This window comes from Lepidochelys kempii, chromosome 5 (assembly GCF_965140285.1).
Source record: "Lepidochelys kempii isolate rLepKem1 chromosome 5, rLepKem1.hap1, whole genome shotgun sequence".
Taxonomy (NCBI): domain Eukaryota; kingdom Metazoa; phylum Chordata; order Testudines; family Cheloniidae; genus Lepidochelys; species Lepidochelys kempii.
The window spans coordinates 113,570,485-113,593,628 of record NC_136384.1 but is presented as its reverse complement, the minus strand read 5'-3'; the positions used below and the strand labels follow the sequence as shown (position 1 = coordinate 113,593,628).

The window sequence follows — 23,144 nt, the reverse complement described above, 5'->3', positions numbered from 1 at the left end:
TAAGTGATTTGACATATTTCCAAAAGTAGTCACTGTTAAGACTGGCTTGTATTGTTGCCAGTGCCATCTGCCTGCTAAATAGGATCTCGTATTTAATCCATTAATATGAAGAAAACTGTCAAATTAGCATCCAGGTTTTTAATCTGGGAATTACATTGCATTGAGTATAATAATGAAACTACATGTGATGGGTTTTTTTCCCCCATCAGCCTCAATGGCACTGTACTGCATTTTATTCAAAACTTACACAGGAGTGGCTTCTGGGATACTGAATACAAGAATGCTAGGCCTTAGTCATGCAGATTCGCCAGTTGCACTTCATTTTAACAATCGGAAGCAGTCAGGATCACAAACATGTTCGACATAGCACCCCCTGACTACATTACGGTGGAGAGTCACATTTGGTGGTTCTAGCAAGCATGCAGAATTTTCCATCCCTGATTTTGTCTGAAGTTAGTTTGGGATATAATGGGCCTGTGTCAAGGGCCAAAACCTGCTTTTGTTTGTATGGAATTTAGTTTTAGCAAGATGTAGATATGAGCACATCTTTTCAGAAGCCTCTAGTATCCTTGCAGAGTGTGTGTGTGTGTGGAGAATGAAAAGCAGATAGCAATTCTACCTCTTCGTTTTACCGCTACCTCTTCTAGTAAGTAAATTAAGCAAAAACTCAAAAGCTGTGTCCTGCTAATTTTTTGGGGGCCATCCCTGTAATGGAAAATTTCCATGCTTACCTGAGGTTCCTTCCTCTACATCAGGCTGGACTGCAGAGTTCAAAAACAGCTCTTGGCTCGCTGCACATCTGGTCACCTATCCCCCATTCTGCTCCTCACTGTTTACAGCAGGGGCCTGTGAGTCCAGCTCCTCAGGAGGTATCCACAGTGGTGGCGGGGGTCTCCGCCAAGTACCGTGTGCAGCTATTTGTAAAAGTGGCACGCCTGTGGCTCAGCACCAGATGGATTGTTGCCTCCCTGGCCTTTTGGTATGCCTGCCACAGCTCCTTGGCTTTACTTTGTCATGCCACTTCTGCCTGCCCTGAGCAATCAGCTCATAGATGTTGACATTTCTACGGCTGGTTCGGAGCTGTGCCTGCACAACCTCTTCTCTGCAAAGTCCCAGGAGCTCCAATAGCTCCTGCCTACTCGAGGCAGGAGTGCGCCTGGAGTCTGTAGCCAGCATGGTCAGCTGTGCCCAACAGCAGAAAGCAGACAGAGGTAAACTCACCAAGCTGGACAACCAGGAAAAGGCCTTTAAAAAATTCATTGGGGGGGGGGGGGATGGAGGGGCTTCTGGTCGACAAGAGCAGACAGTGTCAGGTATTGTGGGACATCTGCTAGAGATGACATAAGCTGCATTGACACTCCTCAGGGAGGTGGTGTTACTACATCAGTGTAATGGATCACTTCTAGCGGTGGGAGACAAATTTAAATGTCCACACATACATAACTAGGCCAACGCAAAGTGACTTATGTCAGCCTAACTTTGTAGTGTAGAGTAGGCCTTAGACTCACAGACAGGAGTTTGGGGTGCTATTAGTCATTCCTCCAAGAATAACTTCCTTTCCTTTCTAAGGGTTTGTCTATATTTACAGCACAGCAGTCCCTTTGCGATGATGCTACCTATGCCGACAGGAAAGCTTCTCCTGTTGGTGTAGGTACTCAGCCTTCCTGAGGGGGTGGTAGCAATGTTGACAGGAGAAGCCCTCCTGTTGACAATGCACTATCTACACCAGGAGTTATGTCAGTGTAACTGCATTGCTCAGGGGTGCAGAAAAATCCATACCCCTGAGCGATGCCCTTAGAGCGATGTACGTTTGTAGCGGTGACCAGGGCTATATCAAATGCTGGGAAGTGGCTACATGAACTAGGGCTTGATGCTGTGATTTCCAGTCAGCTTGGAACTACATGGAATTAACAGCACTCTGTCCACTGAGAAGTCCTGCTGCTCCTCACTTATCTACGGGGAGAATATCTCACTTCATTCTCACATATATTATGCAAAATGCAACAGGAGGATATTGCTACATTAGTCAAATCATTGTTGTACATCAACAGGCTTTTCCAGTTTGCTTTCACTCTCCCAAAAAAGCACTCCACTGCCCTCTTGCTCCTGCTGAGTAGATAGTTGAATATGAGATTTCACCTATGCCCTCAGCAACTATATTTGGGTTAGCGTAATCAGGGAATGGCTTCAGCAGTCATGGCAAAAGTGAATGTGAAGGCTCGTCCACAATAACTATGGGGAGTGAAATGCCACTGATGTGCTGTTGGGAAAGTACTGCTCTTCAGAAGTCCAGAGGTTCTAAAAGTTCTGGCCTCATGGACATTGCATGACCACCCTATCTGAATGTCTAGGATCCTGCCACAATGATCCAATAAGGCTTGCATTTCCTTTGAGTAGTACTCCTTCTGTTAAGACATTCCTGGGCTAGTCTTTAGAGTTGGATAGGAGAAAGACACAAAGAACACAGAATGGCCACACGGTTTCCATCTCGTAGCTTTGACACAGTTAAAGAATCCCAGCAGTTGAACTCCCTCAGTGATCTCTCTCACATTAGTCACTTCGATTATATATCCCTTCAATATTCAATGTATAGCTATGCATGGCTTTGTTACCCTCTGTGCATGCCCCAAACCCAGACTGGGGTTCAAGTTATCAGTTACTGACCAAATTAGTGAGTTTCTATAGGGCAAACTCCACCCTTATTTTCATGATGAGCAGAGGTATCCTCCTTGAGTGGTACTGCTAGATCATCAATGCTAGTCCATAGATTTTTTTTTCTTTACTTCTATCTTCCTTCTAGAATTATGTAGCCACTACTTCTCATCCCAGGTCTTGAGACTAATTCAGACCCACCATCTGTGGTGGCAGTTAGGACCCAAAAGTTCTGACTGATTGCTCAGAGCTGGCTAACCCAGAGTTGGGGAGCTATGTGACAAATGTAGTAGTAAATCCTTGAACTGCTGGTCTCATTCTCTAGCCCTTCAAAGAGACCGCCACAACACCCTCTTCCAGACAGATTACTCTTGAAAAAGCTCCATCCAAGCAAGCATCAGCAACTGAGTTTTTACTCTGGCCTCTATTTTGAGAAAGAATTAGCAAAATAGCACCAGCTCATGGGGACTCAGGGAAGTTTTCCAGATAATTATGGGAACTTTAACATATTCTCATGCAATCTGTTTGGGCTTCCAGCTGTTATGTTCATGGTATACACAGAGAAATTATATAAAATCATCAATATTCTTGCTGGAAAGTTACAAGAAACACTTTTATTTCTTAGAATTCAGAACAACAACACTCAAGTAACCCAAACCACAGAGAGACAATGCAAGCTGCTCCCTGAAATAGAGCCACCTATCTCTTGGCCGTCTCTGCTGACTGACTCTGATTGCACCCTTTGCATGCTTTCCTACAGAGCCCCCTAGCCTGCCAGCAGGACCAGAAAGCCCTTTACAAATTAAAGTGACAGCCTACAGTTTTCAAATACACCACGATAGAGGCCTCTTGAAATCTCCTGCAAGCGACTGTTTCAAGTAGCCATGCCAGGAGCTGTCAGATAGGTAACCAGAGGAAAATATAACTGGTATAGTACAGTACAGATGTTGACTCAGGGTAAAACTAATATACAGAATGGTAAATATGCACCATTGCTACTTACACTAATGGTTCAATTACCAACAGATCAATTGATGTGGACGCAGCAGCAAAATAAAGACAGACAGATGCATAGAATTAAGAAGCAGGCTGCAACTTTTAATTAAACTTTAACAGGGGAAGGGCACTACCTGCCCATCACCCATACTCTCCTATACCAGGCATTTAATTGGTTCCAGGGCTCCTTAGCATATAACCCATATATGGTACCAGGTTACCGGGCTCTGTACCATATAATCCATACTGTGGGGTAGGCTCTGCTCAGCCTACCCTCCAGGACTCAGCTCTCTGAAGCCTAGCACACTCCTTCCTGCAAGGGGGAAAGCAGGTGCAGCAGGAATGAGGAGCAAGAGCTAGTATGTATGACCTCAGCCTGCAAAGGCCACAAGCTCTCACCTTATCACATGAGCCCAAGGCCCAATACCAAAACCCCATGTCTTTCACCTCTGAGAGCCATTCATTTTATTCTTTACACTACGCTGGAAACCAGCTGCAAGATGCAACAAACAACTGTCTCCACGCCAGTATCTCAGTCAGGTATTGTGAAGTGCATTCCTGCTTGATCCACTGTGGCTTGAAGGTGCTGTAAGGAAGGAAAAAACCTCCCTGCTCCTCTGCCAATTGGCCCGTGGGAGAAAAAATTCCTTCCTGATCCCCTAAACAGGTGATCAGCTTGACCTTCAACATATGTCAGGCCAGGTTCCAATTCCTAGTTCAGGTGGGTACAGTGGGCTGCTGGAATGGAGCCAAAAGAGGCTCCACATGGCCCCTGTGCTGGGCTAAATCCTGGGAGCTGGGGAATGCTGGCCAATCAGCACCCCCTCCCCAAGCTGGCCAATCAGACTCCCAGAAGGAGGAGCTACCTATTGTTCCTTGGTGGGTGTCTCCCTTCCTTGCTACTGGAACAGTTCTGCTTTTACTGCTGGCCCCATCAAATTCCCCCACCCATTGATGCAGGTGGGTGGCATTTCTCAAATTAAGACAAATCAAATCAGGGAGTCTATAGGTCCCTAGACATGGTCCCTGAATACAAGGAAATTATCACCAGCCAGATTCTGAAGTGATCTTGGTATTAAAAATAAAGACAAGACAGATGAATAAAACTACCTTTTGGGGTCCATTGAGAAATTTCTGTAGAATTAAATCTGTATGGTTTTCCATAGAAATTTATCTGAAAAGCTACATAATTTAATAAAATACCTTTCCTGTTGCTTTTTAAAAAAATCTTACAGAATTCTATAGCAAAACCATACTTCTCTATATTTAATTAATATAAATTAAATATATAAAATTGTTCAAAAAAACCCAATAGTAAAAGTTAATATTTTCAATTAAATTCTGTAGGCCTTTCCTATAAAGGGAGAAGTGGCTGGCCCAAGTACCTCGGGCGCAGATCAATAACCACATTTTTATCAAGTTTGTATTAATGTTTTCATATATACATTTTATAACTCCTCTAATCTTCCCTTTTTATGAAGCAAAAAAGTTAATAGAATGATGTGAGTTGGTGTGAAAGTTAAATTCAGAAGGTACCTGCAATTTTAAAGGAATACACAACAGGTGAATTTGCTGCAACTGTAAATATAGGGGAAAGAATGAGAGAAGCAACAATAAGACCCATTAGTGAAAACAGCTGTGAAAATCAAATATTTAGAGAAAAAATTGTTGGCTAAAATTATTCATTCAGCGCGAAGGAATAGACTGTGCTGAAACGTCTGAGCTTTACATTTTTCCCATGATCACCACCGGAGGGGAAAAAGCATCTATTAACTACAATGCTTTTCTCCTGCACCTGACAGAAAAGGTTATATATTTTGAGTGTGAGTCATTGCACTTTAAAATTTAACTCAATTAGACACAATAAAGAAATACCGTATAACACAAAGTACCATCATTTAAAGTATAACATGAATACTGCAATCTAAGTAAAACTTTAAAATATATGGTCGAGCTATGGACAACTGTAGGGAGAAATTGCTACTATAATTTTTCAGCGTGTGAATGCTGTTAAGCTACCATCTACTGATACAAGTAATAGGGCCAATTTTTTTCAAGTCATAGCCTTACTCACACCTTTGATTTTGCACATGCAAAATAGATCACTTTATGGAAGTTTAGACTGCAATGCCAAGGCTTTAGTTTAGAAAAAATGGCTTGGATAAAGATACACCTGAATGATTGTGATCAATATATTTATGGCACAGACAGTGTATTTGCCATTATTACTTTATTTCTGTGTTGACTTGTAAAAATAAAATAGCCCCTGGCCTCCTAATTGAAATTACAAGGACTACAATATGATTTAGTATCACCAGTATAAAGATAGCAAACTAGAGATGCAGCTGTAATAGCAAAACTGAAGCTTGTATGGCCTCTTTCCCACTGATATGGATCAGTATAAAAACAACACTCTCACTAGCTTTTTATGCTTCCCACTGTACTTCTACCGTATTCTGCTCGGTTTTGGTATCTGAGCCTCATATTAACTACTGTAGCAAACTCCATTTGCTAAAGTTTCAGATTTTGGTAAGAGACACCCTTCTGAAATGTTATTTGGTCTTACGCAAGAAGACATGCATAGAGTTATTAAATGCTAATAAGATGTAATTTGGGGAATCTTAACATATATGTAGAAAAGAATGGTCATATCTTAAACCTGAAACTTTTCCCTAGATTAGCAATAAGGTATAATGGGTTTGATAAAACACCTTATTGTCATGATAATTTTTTTAAGTGTTTTAATTTGCAGAAGAAACAAACCAGAAAAAAAAAGAATGGAAAAAAGTTAGAATCCTCAGTCTAGACTAGAGATTTCATGAAGTAATGAGACAAAAAACAAACAAAGAAGGAAAACCTAGAGGATGGAAGACAGACTGATTCCATGCGAATAGAAAAACATATCCACATAAGGTGAAATTATCATTAAAAAAAATACTGTTACATCTATCATTGGGACAATTTTGTGAAGTTACTGTGTTCAGATTCTAAAAAAAAGGAAGTCAAACTCAAAAAAGTTATTAGGTCCCCTTCTCTTATCAGTGAGCTTTCCATGGTTAGCATCCCACACCCTTTCGAATCAAGCAATACTATCTGTAGGATTTTTATTTTTACAGTATTTGGCTAAGGTGTGGCTTGATGCAAAAGGTGGAAAAATCAGTCCTATGTGTTTTTCAGGAGGTGCAACACTGACCTTTAAAATTTACCAGTTGCCTTAGATATCTGAATATGTATTTGTAGTTAGGTAACCACAATATTTGCCAGCATTACCTACAGTATGTATAGAGAAGTGCAAAGAAATACTGCAGATACTGAGGTAAACATTATCTACCGATTTATTTTATATTAGATAAAAGTGGACAAAATTTAAGGGTTGCCACTATAGATAACCTCCACTTGGAGGCCTAAAAATACCACTGAAAAGTCAAGGAATAATGTGGTCCCAATGATCTCATTGATTAAGTTAATGGGGACAGATCCTCAGTAAACTGGCATAACTTCTGTGTAGAAATTTGTCATTTTACATCAGCTAAGGATCTGGCCCAAGATCTACAATCGGAATTCAGCCACATTGGCTATTTATACCAGATATGGCGGAAAATACCTCTTCCCCACACTTCCTACAGTAAGCATCTGAACCTTCCTTGAAAAACAAACATTTTTAAGATGAGGAAAAAAACCCCACTATGGAATCTCTCTCACACACACAGAGTGGTGGCTCTTTGTCTTGGTCACTCTTAGGGTAACCGCTACTCAAATGACTGCCTCTATCTGTTTTAAATCATGAAATTACAATGGTTAAAACCACATCTGAGGACTTTGAGTCAAAATCTGCTCTGGGTTAAAACATGCAACCCCATTGAAGTATCCAGGCTTACACAGGGTTAATCTAGAGAAAAAGTTATTCCTCTGTTCTGCTCCCAGGTTTGTAAACTCTCCATTACCAGACTTCTTGTAAACCTGCTACTTGATGATTCATCTTGCACTGACACATCAGGATTGAATCCTTAAGTCAATTGTTATCTGCATCTTTTTTAGTATGCAAACAGAAATAAAATAGAAGGAAACAATGCTGGTTGTATACCTGTATGTTAATGGGAATTTTCTATTGACTTCAACAGGCATAGAATCAGGCCCTTTATGCTTATTTATTGTGTTTATTATCTTCCAACAGAAATAAAAAAGTATTAAAAAGAAAAGAAAGCCAAGCAGAACTGTTTAAGAACTAATGACATGTCCAAATACTATGTTACATGTAATAAATATGAACATGCATATTCATGCAAACTGGTACTTTGTTCTTTTTTCATAACCCCAAAGATGAATGGATAGTTATTCTAATTGTTGTTTTGGGAAGATGCGGCAGTTCTGGATAAATTATTTTAACTGCTGAAATAATAGTGTAAATGTAGAGTATTTCAAAACTATGGAACATTACATATTCTGAATATGTTGAAGATTCTACGGAAAGGAAAAAAATAATAAAAATGTCAGATTAAATCAAGTTATGGTATGAACCCAATTTGAGGTGGGTGGGGTGGAAGAGCGGAAGTCAACCATTCAAACTTTTGGCAGGACCTCTTCAAACTCAAATACAATTTTTTTGCAAGCTGTGAAGTTATGTATTGTACCATATCCTCCCAGAGATTAATATTTACATACTGTCTGCCAAGATATTATAAAAGAATTGATAAAAGTGTTATTAAGATTAATTGCAAAACTTACAAACCACTTTATGTCATTATATATAGGAAGGCAGAGGTAATAAAGTCTTTCCAGAAGTCTGTCTAGCGACATCCCTACATTTACTTATATCTTAGCACAAGTGGTGGAGTAAGACTGAGTCCTGGATTCAATATAACTATAGGGCAGCTCTGCAAACCCAACTAACAGATGTTGTTTGCCCTATCTACACTTGGTCAAAAGTTCTGTTTAAAATCAAATTAGTATAACCTGTTTTAAAACACAAGCTATTTTCCCAATTTAGACAAAGCTTCGTGAGAGAGTGAAAAGTTCCATGGAAGTTGAAAGAAAATATTTGCTGAAGCTGCTACAATTCTACTTGTGCCATTAAACCAGCTCCAATACACACCACAGAGGGAGGGATAGCTTAGTGGGTTGAGCATTGGCCTGCTAAACCCAGCCTTGTGAGTTCAATCCTTGAGGGGGCCATTTAGGGATCTGGGCCAAAAATTGGAGATTGGCCCTGCAGGGGGTTGGACTAGATGACCTCCTGAGGTCCCTTCTAACCCTGATATTTTATGATCACAACATCTTTTTTAGCCCCAAAGTAAATTGAAGGAAAAGTGGATGCTTCATCATTATAAATACTGTATGTGAGAATGTCATATCTGAGCTCTTTCCACAGGCATTGCTAACTCTAACTGTTGCACACGGGGCCAAATTCTGATATGTTGCACCTATGCAACAACGTTCTACCCTCTGAGTTTAAGGATAACTGAGAAATGTTTTTATACTCCACAAATGCAAGTACAAAAACCATGACCAGCTTTATTTAGCTCCCTCCCCTCACCCAAACATTGAGAAATAATCTGTTCAGCCTAGCCCATAACACCAAGATAATTCCCTGTACACTTTCATTTCTATGCCAACCCTCACCTACACTGTCAACAACAAAGTTTGCTTTCAAGACATGAACTGTAATTTTGAAAAAATTAAGTCCTAGTCATCTGAACTAAAGCAGCCTTTATAGTGCTATGTACTCCGCACAATATAGTCTAAAAAAACAAAACACAAAACACAAAACAAAGAGTAGTAATCATACAGCAACACACAAGTGTTCTACTGGACACATTTTCCAAAATGAAAACAAGACCATCAGTTCTGGAAAGTCAAAGCCCTTTACAAAGATTAATATAGCTTAACACCCCTGTGGGACAAGTAAATATTATCAGCCTCATTTTACACAGAGGTGGAAGGAAGTGAGTTACCCAATATCATGCTCAGGCAAAACCAGGATTAGAATTTGGGATTCCTGATTTTAGACATAGGCCTCACCCTCTAAACACCCTCTAAAGAGCAGTACAGCTTCTTTAGCTCAACAACATCAACCATATCAGTAGCTAAGGCTCATATAATAATGGGAAAAGGATTTCTGAATTTTCATTTTGGATTTAAAAATCCGTTAGTGATTCATTTCAATGGTATTTACTACCCCTTTTTGTTCATTGTCTATCTACCTGCTTGTTTTTAAAAAGTCATAAGAACATAAACAAGACAAAAAGAAAAGGAGTAACCAATTTATTGGTTAGTCTCTAAGGTGCCACTAGTACTCCTTTTCTTTTTGTGAATACAGACTAACACAGCTGCTACTCTGAAACCTAAACAAGACAGTGTTCCAAATATTCCTTCAGTTAAATATTCATGCCCCCGGTATACATTTCCACAAATATTTGTACATGTGAGTTTTTGGTAGAAAAGGATAGTTACATAAAGAGAAGGTATCCAGGCAAACTTTTGAAAATACATATTATAAAGAGAATTCTCTCCAGAAAACTTCATGCAGCCATCTTGAAAGTAGTTTTTAATTTGAAGTCAACCAGCTAGACAAGAGAAATAAATTATTCTCCTTAACCACTGAAGATACGAAAAGAAGCAATGAGCTAAAATTGCAGCAAGGGAGATTTAGTTTAGACATTAGGAAAAACTTCCTAACTGTAAGCCCTGGAACAAGTTACTGAGGGAGGTAGTGAAATCTTTAACAGGTCAGACATACACCCGCCAGGGATAGTCTAGATAAAAACTTAATCCCTGCCTCAGTGCAGAGGGCTGGACTAGATGACCTATCAAAGTCCTTTCCAGGCCCACATTTCTATGATAACCATTTGTGAAGTCATTCTGAACAAAACACATTAGCAAAATTTGAATTTGTTTGCGGATAATTTGAAAATAGGAAAAGGAGCTACGTTACTCTTAAATTAAACACTCAGATAAAGCTGGTTGACACGTAGAGGGGAAAACATCACAATTGAAATTTAAACATATTTCATCCATTTCAAGCAAATATTTCAGCCTGTCCAGATCAAATTTTTCCCCAGTAAACTGGCTAGTGCTATGCTAATTGCTAATGCATATTTGCCGAAAGACTTACTTTCATTTCTTTGCATTTTAACCTTTCCTGTTAAGATTCAGATTTTTAATTTGTTTCTCAAATATATTACCTCTTGAAGCTTCCACTTGCCAGGAAACACACCCCCCCAAAACTCCTGCTGAAGATAATAGGAGATCAGGGTGCATAATCCATGGTAAGATTGAGTAACCTATACTGTATACAGTATTAGACATACAATAAACTGCTTTTGTTTAAACAGACACTTCAACACACTTTAGGTACAAACTCTAGAATATGATTAAATACAGAGCTTGAGATGATGGGGGAGGGAGATTTAACAGAACTAATATAAATAAAAATATTTCTATATTTTGTTCCTCTTCATATTTAAAATGAAAATGAAAATCATTTTCTATTTTTAGATTAAAAATCATTCCCCTAAACTAAAGGAAGCTCCATTGTGACAGCCTATTGCTACGTAAGGAAAAACACAAAGTGAAACTGCCCACAGGAAGCAAAGCTCATTCACCAGACCAATTGAGGTTCCGTTTCCAAGCCCAGTGAAACAAATATTGCAAAAAGCTTGAATGGCGAAAAGTAAATCAGATTTGAAAAAACTGGCTTAATGTAAATCACCTTGGGATACCTAGCAGCACAAGAAAGGGAGATGTTAAATTAGGCAAAAATTTAATTTCTAACTTAATTCATTTATGTGGATCTGTCTAGCATATTTATTATCAGCTGCACAATCTGTTTTGAGAACACTCCTCCATATCACTGCATTACATAATGTGAATACTCAAAAGCAATGAAGATAATATGGTCACACTGTTCACATGTACCTTTAGCTGAGATACCATATGTTTTTCACAGCTGGCATCAGGTTCATGATTAAAACTCCCAGTTTCCGAGTGCCCTCTGTCCATCACTTGGTATTCCCTACAAACGTATCGGTTCCCTCACTCATTTCTCACATTTGCAGAAAATTGTCTGAGACTAATAGACAATTTTCTGGCCCACATCTCCAATAGGAGTTCTTTGCATGAATTACCAAATTACGATGTACAATTGGAAAGAAGGAATGAGAAGGCTAGAGAATAGCAGAGTTTTATGATTTTCAGTGCCATTCCAGATAGGGAAAGGTTTCCTTCTACTGGCGAAGTGAAGGAACAGCTGGTATCTGACAGGCATTTCATGACCAGGGTCTAGCAAAAAGAAGCTCTGCAGAACCCTAATTCCGCTCCCCACCCATCTCCCAAAATTTATTGATACCATTTCACTGCATGTATGGTCTTACTATGGTAACAGACATTCATACCTGCCTAAAAGTGATGGCTTCAGGTACTTGAGAGTAGACAGACTGGCCCCTACTCTAAACACTGTAACTGGAGCATAATGTTAGTCATCATACTCTGCTTTACCCTTTACATCTTCTTTATCTAATGGGGGAAACTACAAGTAATTAAGGGGTTATTTTAATACTGAAAAATGTACTGACTGTGGCTTTATTCTTCTGATAGTTTGCTAGTTCAATTAAATAAAAGAAAGGAATGTGAAAAGGAAAACTTTTAGAAGCAGAAAGTGATGAAATAAAAAAAACCTTATCCTACAAAATACTTAAATTCATAGACATGGGTCAAAAACACAGCAGTGTGCAAAAGACTTTGAACAAACACCAGTTGTTCAAGTTCTACACTCAGACAGGGAATCAGAGAAATCATGATCCGCAGGTAATTCCTGCAATTTTACCTTGTGCTTCTCTTCTCCAGTGAAATCTCATGTCTGGACTGTAACAGGATTTATGTTCTACAAACCAGAATGAACAATGAGAATTTAGAGCGTCTGGAGAAAATGGGTGGCAACTTTCCCTTCCAATGTCTAAATGAAAGGACAGCTTTCAAGCCCAGAGATATCCTCAAGCTCCAACTGTCCCACCAAGAGAATGCCAAGGTAGCCATCCAGCAGACCCGCCAAGAGCTCTTCCATATCTTTAACAACAATCTCACCCAAGCTGCCTGGAATGGGACTTCCATAAAGGAATTCCAAAATGGACTTCACCAGCAGATTGAGAAGCTGGAGATGTGTTTGAGTGCTGAGATGGAAAAGGAGGAAACCTACCCAAGAAATGAGAACCTCCTGCTCACTGGTCTGAAACTGAAGAGATACTTCCAGACAATAGAGGATTTCCCAAAAGAAAAGCAATACAACCGGTGTACCCAGGAAATCATCCGTGATGTTTTCTAATTCTCAACATACTCACAAAGAGACTTGAAAATGAAGGTATCATATTTGAGTTTTTCTAGGAAAAAAGAAAATATGACTCCTGAAACATAGGGCCCAATCTTTCTCCCATAGTAATTTTATGCATACAGCTATTTCAAACGCATGCTCAAATCTTTTCAGAATAGCATATAATTTAGTGCTTCTCTACCACACACAATATTCTGTATGAAAAATGTACAAATATATCATAACTGCTAACTAAAGACAAAATATCATTAAGTGATTGTAACAGGGTCCATGACCTGCCCTTCTTCCTGGGGCCCACTTCCTGCTCAGAGAGGCTTCAGGGTTGTTCAGCACCCCTGTCTTTATTTACTTACAATTATCCCACCACCAGTGTCTATTTACAAGCTTTACAGGATTATTCAACCTATTTTACAGGCAGAGTCAGCCAGGAGGCCTCCAGTTCCCTCCCTAGCTGTCCCACCCCACCATCTGTCTCCCTCCCAGCCTTTATAGCCCTTGGCTTGTCAGGCAAGCAGGTGTTGACAATCCTCAGGCCGGCATCAGGCCTTTTCCATCAGCCCCTATCTGCTTCCCTTGATTGGAGCTGACTGGCTAGGGGCTAATTAGGGGCTTTTGCACCAGCACCCTACTATGGTGATAACTAACCACACCAAATGTAACTTTGCCCAGTAAGTGTCTAAGTTGGGGAAAAGAACAGTGAGAAGCCCCCTTTCAACAACTGCCTCGTTAGACAACATTCCAGTTAGGACACTAGAAAACGGGGGGTCTGTGTTCACACACTTCTATCCCATCAACTCATTTTGCACATAGGGACGGCCGAGGGTTCTTATTCTGCTTTTCTTTCTTTTGTTTACCCCTAACTTCAACAGCTTTAGTAACAACAAATTGTGACAAGATGACAAGTGCACTAAGGCTCAGGATTTAGGATTTGACATCTGGTTAGAAAAAGATGGCCTCTATTTGGCATTTGAATCTCTCCATGTTTGAACCATTCCCCTTTTTCATTCCAGCAAGTGATGCTTCCAGTAATGATGCTCTGAAAACAGCTGAATGAAACTGCACCTCCACTGGAGTCCTTCGTCTCTAAGTTGATTCTACAAGGAGCACCTTTCGAGACTCTTATCAGTCCATCTTGAATTAAGCAAACTGTCAAACTCCAACTGCACTATTTATATACTACTTGCCATTACCGGACTGATTTATTGACATGAGAAAATGTAAAAGAGAAGATTTTGTAGAAGACAACGTAGTATTTGAACGGAAGGAGAAAAACCTTACTACTTCTTAATCATTGATATTACACGTTTGCTCCAAATTTGCCTTGGGATGCTTTTAAAAATGAAATCTTACTTCCTAACTGTAACAGGCTTCACTTCAGCATAACAAACGTAAACCAGGACAATTTGCAAACAAAATGGAAGGATAATTTCCTGCAACAGCAGAACGAAGACAGAGACTTGACATGGCCCCAGAAAGTTCAAGCCCAGAGAAACCCAGAAAGAGACTACCAAAGTGGCCATCCAGGAGATCCTCCAACGGATTTCCTGCATCTCATGCTAAATACCCTCACAAGCTGCCTGGAAAGACAGTCGCATAGAAAGATCCTGACATGGACTCATAAGCAAGGGAAACTTCTGGAGGTGTATTTTGTGGCAAGGATAACAAAGAAAGAAGAATATCCCAGTTTCTAGGTCATTTATAATTAGGCACTCAAATTTTAAACTAGTGCAAATATATATTCTTTTCTTGCACTGTGAAAATATTTTCAGATCATTTTACTGGATCTGTAAAAGTGTTTTTATGTTGATCCATTTATATTTATTCACAATATTAATGTATTGCTTTTATTTATTTTTTCAGAGGTTATATAATATTTATAAATAAATATTTATTTCTACAAAATAGCAACTCTATAGCAGTAGTGATTTGTACTAATTAGATTTTTTTTTAAAAAACAGAGACCCAATAAAAATCTTCTCTTGTTTTACCTTAAGACTCCAGTTCAGCAAAGGACTTGTAAACATCTGCCTAACTTTAAGTTAACAGATGGCAGCAGTGTTTTTATGTTGTCCCATTTATATTTATTCACATAAATATATCATTTATTAATATTATCAATTATTATGTATGGCTTTTATTTATTTTTTCAGAGGTTTTATAATATTTATAAATAAATATTTATTAATACAAAATAGCAACCTACAGCAGCAGTGATTTGTATTAATTAGATATTTTTAAAAAACAAACAGAGACGTAATACAAAAAATCTTCTCTTGTTTTACCTTAAGACTCCAGTTCAGCAAAGGACTTTGCCTAACTTTAAGGACACGAGCTTTCCTCTGACATAAGTGGTTAAACTTGACAACATGCTCAAGTCCATTGTGAACATAAACCCAGATTCAGCAGTGATTCCATAAGAAAAATAGCTATGGTAATTAGTTTTACCACTCCAACAGACCACACACCACAACCTCAACTCTGCAGCTTTTGTGTTTCTGCCCGTTAACAGATTATTCCCCCCCCCGCCCCTCCCACAACATTTGAAGTTGTGGGTGTTTGGAGCAGTAGCTCATTGTGATGAAATGAAAGGGATGATGGAGACACAGGCATTCTAAGGGGAAGACTTCAGGTTGTCGTGGTACAAAGTTGCTTTTCCCTGTGCGCAGACTCCGTATGCCCCCCGATCCCCATCAGGAGGCTTGTTGGGCCTAATTTTCCCCCTCCACCAGTCACGTTTGGGTACACTTGGCTCACAAATACCATCAAGCTTGTACATACCCAACCCCTCCTGTCACTCACGCTTGTAAGCATCTGCTGCTGCTTCCCTTTGCTCTCCCCCGGGTGCTCCCAAACCAAGCGTGTGTGCTTAGGGACTGCATGTTGCACCAACAACCACCAGCTGAAGGAGCACAGTGCATCAAAATTTCAGTTGAGCTGTGAACGACTAAAAATTACCCTAAACCCAATAGTTAAAAATTACCTGAAAGCAAAAACCAAAAACAAAAACCATCCATTGGACCAAATCTTGTAAGGATCTCTTTGCCAAATTCAGGTATGTAGATAGTATTTTTGAAGAGCTATTAGTCAGTCCCATCATTGTCTAGCATTAATTTAAGCCACACTCTAAATCTGGAGATTTCTTATTTAAAAGCTTTTAAAGAAGTCAAACAACCACTACATTAAATATTCAAATAGTGAAAAAACAAAGTGTGTGTGAATTTTTACACTGACTGGGAAAAAACTGCCTTTGGGAAAAAAACCAGGAAGGTATATCCCATTTTAAATCCCTTTTGTAACAGTCCAAACTATGGTGTCTCTAGTAGGAGACTAAATTCTTCACAGTCAACAGATGGCAGCATTGCAGAAGCGTTTGCCCTCTGTTCTCTTTAGCTGAGGGGTTCTCAAACATTTCATTATGTGGGCCTCATCTTACAAAAATTGATCCTTTCCCCTCCCATTCAGGATCAGCTAACATTTGTGTGGCAGGTACACCAAATGGTTACAAAGAAAGGTAGTACTAGAAACGCATTTATATAATTTTAGCGGTCTTTAAAGGAACGTGGGATCTGCCAGTTCTCTGAAGAAGATCACCCAGTACTCCACGTACTGCCACTGATTCAGGAAACTCAGTTTGGGACCTGCTGGTTTAGAGGCATGTACAAGGAGTTAACTCTTAAAGCAAATGCCTCTCCTTTCTTATGGTGCAGTTTTTTCCAAGAGCTGTAGCCATCAGCTGTCCAAGTTCTTTCCTGCCCAAATCTTTCTCCCTTCATTCATTCATTCCTTCATGTAGCAGAAGCCAAAAGTTATATTGACACAACACAATCATCTGAGAATAATGAGAGCAAAATTAGACTGCATGAAAAAGTCAAGGATTACAAAATCATCACCCCCATAATGTATCCCCCACCCCTCTGATGGAACATGGCCGTCATATAGCACCTGGGAGCCATACAAACTCTTCAGGCTCTAACTGCTTTGTTGCCCAGGGAGTGCAGTGGGGAACCTCCTGACATTCATCCCATCATATGGTTTATAAGATGTGCTATGTGGAAAAAATCCATTCATCTACTGAAGAAGCCATTTGATGCCATGTATCATCTAGGATTTCAGGCCTTCCTGTGGGAAAGCCAACCACAGGGGGATAAAAAGGGAGGAACATGCTAATAATACATCCCCACTTCAGCTCACTTTTATCCTTCCACTGGCAGGCAGGAGGGGATACTCCCAGGTTTGTCCCCAACCTTCATCATAGAAGCAGATGAGGCTGTGGCTTCTACACAGAACACTAGGTCTTTTCACACAGAGCTACTGAGTTTCTGCATCAGTTGTTGGGACCACTCAGAGCCCCGTTCCGGTCCCTGTCAGCGAGGTTCCGTTACAGCCATGAAACCAGGGCTTCCTTGAGACTGCAGTTGCCTCAGACACTCTCTGTAGGTGACATGGAGAGATGCACCCACCAGACCTGTAGTAGCACTGCCCCAGTTCAATGCGCGTCTGCTCGTTCCAGGCCCCACACGTGGATCATAACTGTATGGAGAACACCCCAAGAGGGAACTGGGAGCAAAAGCTTCTGACTCCATGGCACCTCATCTCACCCCACACACACTTCCATGTGGCACAGGGAAGAGGCATAAGCAGAGGGCTCTACCCCTGCATAGATCCTCTGCAGCAGGCTCTGAGGCCCTTGTAACCAAGTTTTCTCAAATAATAGACTGGTTCTTTGCCTACTTGCTGCAGGGAAGATGGAAGTAGGGGTGCTGGGGTTGAACAGCGTCACGTAACATTAGCAAGTGAATGCATGGTCTCCATCATATATAGGGTTTACAGTTTTGTTCACTGGCTTTCAGCAGCCATACAACAACAAGTATTCCAGTGCCCCTAAATTGCTGTCACCATACAGATTTACTGAAAAAGATGATTTGGCTCCCCCACCCCGCATTACCCTGTGATTACTTTGTTACCTTCTCCTCTCCTAGTATTCATACTACAGTACTTATTTCCCTCTCTCCTCAACATCTTCTCTGGACTTCACCCTCGTTTGGGATAAACATCCCCAGCACCCATGGAAAGTAATGCGAGAAAGGGGAGCGTAGTGCATGGCAATCTGGAGGCTCTGCTAAGTCTGCTTTCTCTGCACTATTCAGAAACTTTCATGTTGCTGATGCAAGACCCTGATAGTTCTTATCAAAGTGCAGGAAGCCTTGGGAGACTCTAACCAAATTAATATGCACAGAAATGTTTTCATGGTTTATTCAGGTGATTCTACCTTTCTAATTTCAGTGAAAATAGTTTTCTTTTTGGATGAAAACATATTTTCCTGCCATGATGGCAAAATCCAGCACAACAGTCTGTGCTAGGGGAAGAGAACCAGAAAATGAAATGTGACCACAGGAAACAAAGAGGCTAAATCAAAGCTGAAGAATTTCCCTGCCCATGCCAAGAGGAAAACAAAAAAGTTAAGAGAAGGAACTAGCCAAAATGGTGAACACTGATTTTGATTTTTAAAAAATTCTTTGAATGACTACAACCGAGGGACATGCCTGTTAAAAATACAAATCAGGACTTCTCTTACAAATCACCTCCTTCTGGCCCCACTGTAAATCACAATCATCCATGTGGGTACCTCTCTAGTATGTGTAACTAATTGCTCATCCTGTTTTACTAATTACCCTCCATTTTTCACCACTGTCAACTACTCAGAGTGACCAATAGGACAACATGTTCACACCATCTAAATGCATCGATTGCTCAGCTTCAGTATATACATTGAGATCTGGAAGTAAACAAAAACTGAAAAAAGGTTCCATTCTCTCAGAGCTCACTCTCTATCTCCAGTGTTTTCCTAGAAGGAAGATACCGATATTTGCTGGTGTCTACATATTAAGTGTGCTTTTCAAGTTGCATGACTGAAGTTGAAATTTACCATTATTTTTGGGAGGCCTAACATAGGTGCTGCCATACCCCCTGGCTTGAAGTGGTTTCCTTCATATTCACGGTTTACAGTTTGGTTCAATGGCTCTCAACAGCCCCACTACACAAACTGTTCCAGCTCCCCTGAGGCCAACCCTTTCCTCCCACTTCCTCCAGGCCTCAAAACTTTAAATATACCTAAACTAGTTTTGTCTGTCAAATGCAGGAAGTGATGAATGAGAAAAGTGTAGGGTTTGATGAATTGGCGGTCTTCTCATTACCACTTCTGAAGTGTGGATGATCTTATTATATTAGATCTTTAAATTAATGCATCATGAAAAGCCTGTATGTATGTGGATCCAGCATAAGTGAAAGGGGTTTGGTCACTTTCACAACAATACAAAAAGGAGGAAGCGTGGTAAAAGAATCTAGAAAGCAGTGAATTATACAGAAAGAAAAAGACTGAAGCCTCCAGGAGGGAAAAACCTTTTAAAAAAAACAGAAAATGATGAAACAAAAATTCTGCAGCCAATTATTTAAAGTCAGAGACATGAAGGAAAGACACAGCAGTCTACATAGGACCCTCAACAAACTCCAGGCTCAAGGTTCCACACAAAGAAAAGAAGTGGAAGACATCGGCATGACCACCAGGTGTTTGCTGCACATTTGCCTCATACTGCTCTTCTCCACTGAAATCTCATCTCAGCTCTGTACCATGCTTCACTTCCAGCAGAACAAAGTGAACAAAGAGAGCTTGGAGCTTCTGGAGAAAGTGAGCGGAAATCTCCCCTCACAATGCATAAATGAAAGGGCAGCTTTCAAACCCACCCAGGATGTCCTCCAACTCCCAGTGTCCCAGAAGGAGAATGCCAAGATGGCAATTCAAGAGATCCTCCAAGAGATCTTCAACATCTTTAGCAAAAACCTTACCCAAAGTGCTTGGGATGGGGCTTCCATAGTCAGGTTCCAAAATGGCCTTTACCAGCAAATTCAGCGGCTGGAGGCATGTTTGAAAGCACAGACAGAGAAGGGCTTAACCAACCCAGAAAGTCAGGACCTCCAGATCACCAGTCGGAGAGTGAAAAAATACTTTCAGGGGATAGATGCTTTCCTGAAAGAAAAGCAATACAGCCTGTGTGCCTGGGAGATCATTCGCATGGAAATACCCAGATGTTTTGTACTGATTGACAAACTCACTCGAAGGCTGAGTAACTAAGGTACAGTACAAAACTTTTCCCTGGAGTATATATAGGGCCTGATTCTTCTTTTATAGGATCAGTGGCCAAATCGCAACTGATTTCCATGGCAGCAGCTTTAGGCTCTTCCTGTCCTGTCCTAGAAATGGATTTTCAGTAACATGGATTTACTTTTTGGTGTTTCTACTATTGTTTATTTTTGCACATCTTCATAATCTCTCACATATCAGTACTGTTGTGCAGTAGGGAATTGGCAGACCATGCAACAAAGTACACATATGTGGAATCCTTCGGCACCTCACCAGCACTTTGTGGTATGGGAGGGAAGGAAGTATCATTATCCGATGACCAAAGCACTCTGACTTCGACATACATAGTGTGTTTCTACAATTATCAGCATGGCTATTAATTAATTTGTCCTCATGAGAACTCTTTCTAGTATTCCAAGGTTTGAGAAGCTTCCTAGAGACTTTTTAAAAAAAATATGAACATACAAAAAGACTTGTGAGCTTACGTGTGGAAAAGATATTGTCAATTAATTTCTTGAGATCAATTCAGTGAAAATTATACTTTTTCCCTTTGTGTTTCAACTATTTCCAATTTCATTTCAGCTCCGGATGCTGCAACTACTGAGGTGAAGACAGACGGATGCAGTGGAATCCCTCCTCTCTGCAGATTCTTCCCACAGTGACATCTAACACTCCATAATGCTTGATGTCTTATGCCGTACATTCACTCTCATGAAATTCCAACTGCACAAATTTCATTTCATGTGATAATATTCTGTTCATTTACTCAGGTTTAAAATGCAAAATGAAGGATATCGATGCAAAAAAGTGCTTGCTCATAACTCCATCCATCAGGTTTGTGTGCCTTCACATACCACCTCCCCACAATACATTTACAAGCACCAGCCCGCCCATTAAGTGTGGGCTTCCATGAATGCTCATCATTTGTGTGTCCCCCACACACATTCGGTTCCATCATTTTTGTGTGAGCACAGCACAGACAAAATTCATTCTTGAGTGCACACCACAAACAAAATTACATTTGAGTAATGAGAGCGGGAATAGGGCATTAGAATGAGGATTATCAAAGCTTCTCTGTCACCTCTAAAATGCAGCCCCCAGTTTGGGGGTGTCAAGGTTCCTTCCCCACTCTGAACTCTAGGGTACAGATGTGGGGACCTGCATGAAAGACCCCCTAAGCTTATTCTTACCAGCTTAGGTTAAAAACTTCCTCAAGGTACAAACAGGGAAAGAGCCCACTTGGAGAGGTCTTCCCCCCAAAATATCCCCCCAGAAGAATTTTAATGAAAGAAACAGTAAAAGAATCACCTCTGTAAAATGGTAAATACCTTACAGGGTCATCAGATTCAAAACACAGAGAATCCCTCTAGGCAAAACCTTAAGTTACTAAAATATACATTCCATTCAGCACAGCTTATTTAGCAGCCATTTAAACAAAAGGAAATCTAATGCATTTCTAGCTAGATTGCTTCCTAACTTTTTACAGGAGTTCTGAAGAGCGTTCCTGATCTGTTCCCGGCAAAAGCATCACACAGACAGACAGACAGACCCTTTGTTCCCCCCCACTCCAGCTTTGAAAGTAACTTATCTCCTCCTTGGTCATTTTGGTCAGGTGCCAGCAAGGTTATCCTAGCTTCTTAACCCTTTACAGGTGAAAGGGTTTTGCCTCTGGCCAGGAGGGATTTTATAGTTCTGTATACAGAAAGGTGTTACCCTTTCCTTTATACTTATGACAGGGGGAATACATCAGTCAGTTACTATCCAGGAACAATACTGAATTCTTCGGAAAAAGTCTAACTGCCCCAAACCTATTGTGTGCCAGAGAGAAATTATTCCTACTCATGCCAGCAGACCTTGAATTTTAAAAAAGGGGCCATGCTGAGTGGAGAATTCAGTTGAGCTCTTTGACAATATCACCTGTATCATAAGGAGCAGCCAATGCCTGTGGGGAATCCCAGCTCGCATTTCTTAAAAGAGAGGAAAACTGTGTAAATATCCCCCACTGAAGTTCTCCCACATCCTTCCAATGGTGGGCAGGAAGGAGGAGGACCAGGTTGGACCCCAGCCTTCATCATGGAAGTGGCTGTCATTCCATCTCCACATTCGGCAGAGTCTATGGTTTCTGCACTGATCAAAAAGGTCTCTCCAGACACAGATCTGCAGCATCTGTCTCAGCTCTGGTCCCATTAGATTCCCTGCCCCAGTCCTTTCAGTGCCAAAGAGTATTTTCAGAACCACGATCCACCTACACAAAACTTGGTGGAGAGGTGGAGGCTCACTAGATCTGATGCCACCAGCAGGTTTATCACTATAATTTCACTCCCCCTCCAGGGAAGAGCTGAGAAAGGAAAAGGAAAAAAAATAGAAATCAGCTGTTGCCACCAGCTAAGTAAAAACCACGTGCACAAACCTCGTAAGACACCAAAAATACAACCCTATTCTTAAAAAAGGTAAATATTAAAAAAAGAAAGAGAGAGAGAGAGAGAGAGAGCTAACTGCGTCTTTCTAGACATTTCCTGATCTACGTAGATATCCAAGGTTTCAAATGAGTAGTTTCTAGGTATGATAGTGATGATAGTTCATACCGGGCCCCAGGCTTCTTAGAGCATAGTTGCTGCCTTCTCGAACTCTCCAGTTGGGAGGACAGACAGACAGATAAAGGGAGAGTTTTTCCTCCATTTTAAGAAGTTCCAGCATGGTGAGCACTCACTTCCTTTCACTTATGCTTTGCAGAGAGACTTTTTACCCCTTTACATGTAAGGCAAGTGGAGAACAGCAACTACAATGGATTTTACATCTAACTGGCTGTCCACAAAAGGGAGCTAACTCCCCACCTTCATTTAGCACAAAAGCTTCATAAAACTTGCAGCCACCGGCCCCGCTCTGGCCTTGTGGCCACCGGTTAAGCCGTAGGCTCCTCCGCCTCCTGTAATCTCACCTCTTGGAGACTCCAACACGCCGTCTCTTGCTAATCCCCCTTTATTTTCCTGCTCTCCAGTCAGTTACTGCAGGATTCTCTGTCCATGTGCTGCACTT

General features: G+C 40.6%; 1 protein-coding gene and 1 pseudogene across 2 annotated transcripts; both read left to right on the top strand.

The window, feature by feature from the left end:
* Positions 1-4,943: 4,943 nt before the first annotated feature.
* Positions 4,944-14,024, top strand: LOC140911966 (interferon kappa-like; annotated as a pseudogene). The gene is made up of 3 exons (XR_013635877.1): positions 4,944-6,561; positions 12,490-13,000; positions 13,981-14,024. The product of XR_013635877.1 is annotated as an interferon kappa-like (transcript).
* A 5,499-nt stretch (positions 14,025-19,523) lies between these two features.
* Positions 19,524-20,099, top strand: LOC140912123 (interferon beta-like). Its single transcript, XM_073346286.1, has one exon. It carries the CDS (start codon positions 19,524-19,526, stop codon positions 20,097-20,099), a length of 576 nt encoding a protein of 191 aa, XP_073202387.1.
* The last annotated feature ends 3,045 nt before the right edge of the window (positions 20,100-23,144 follow it).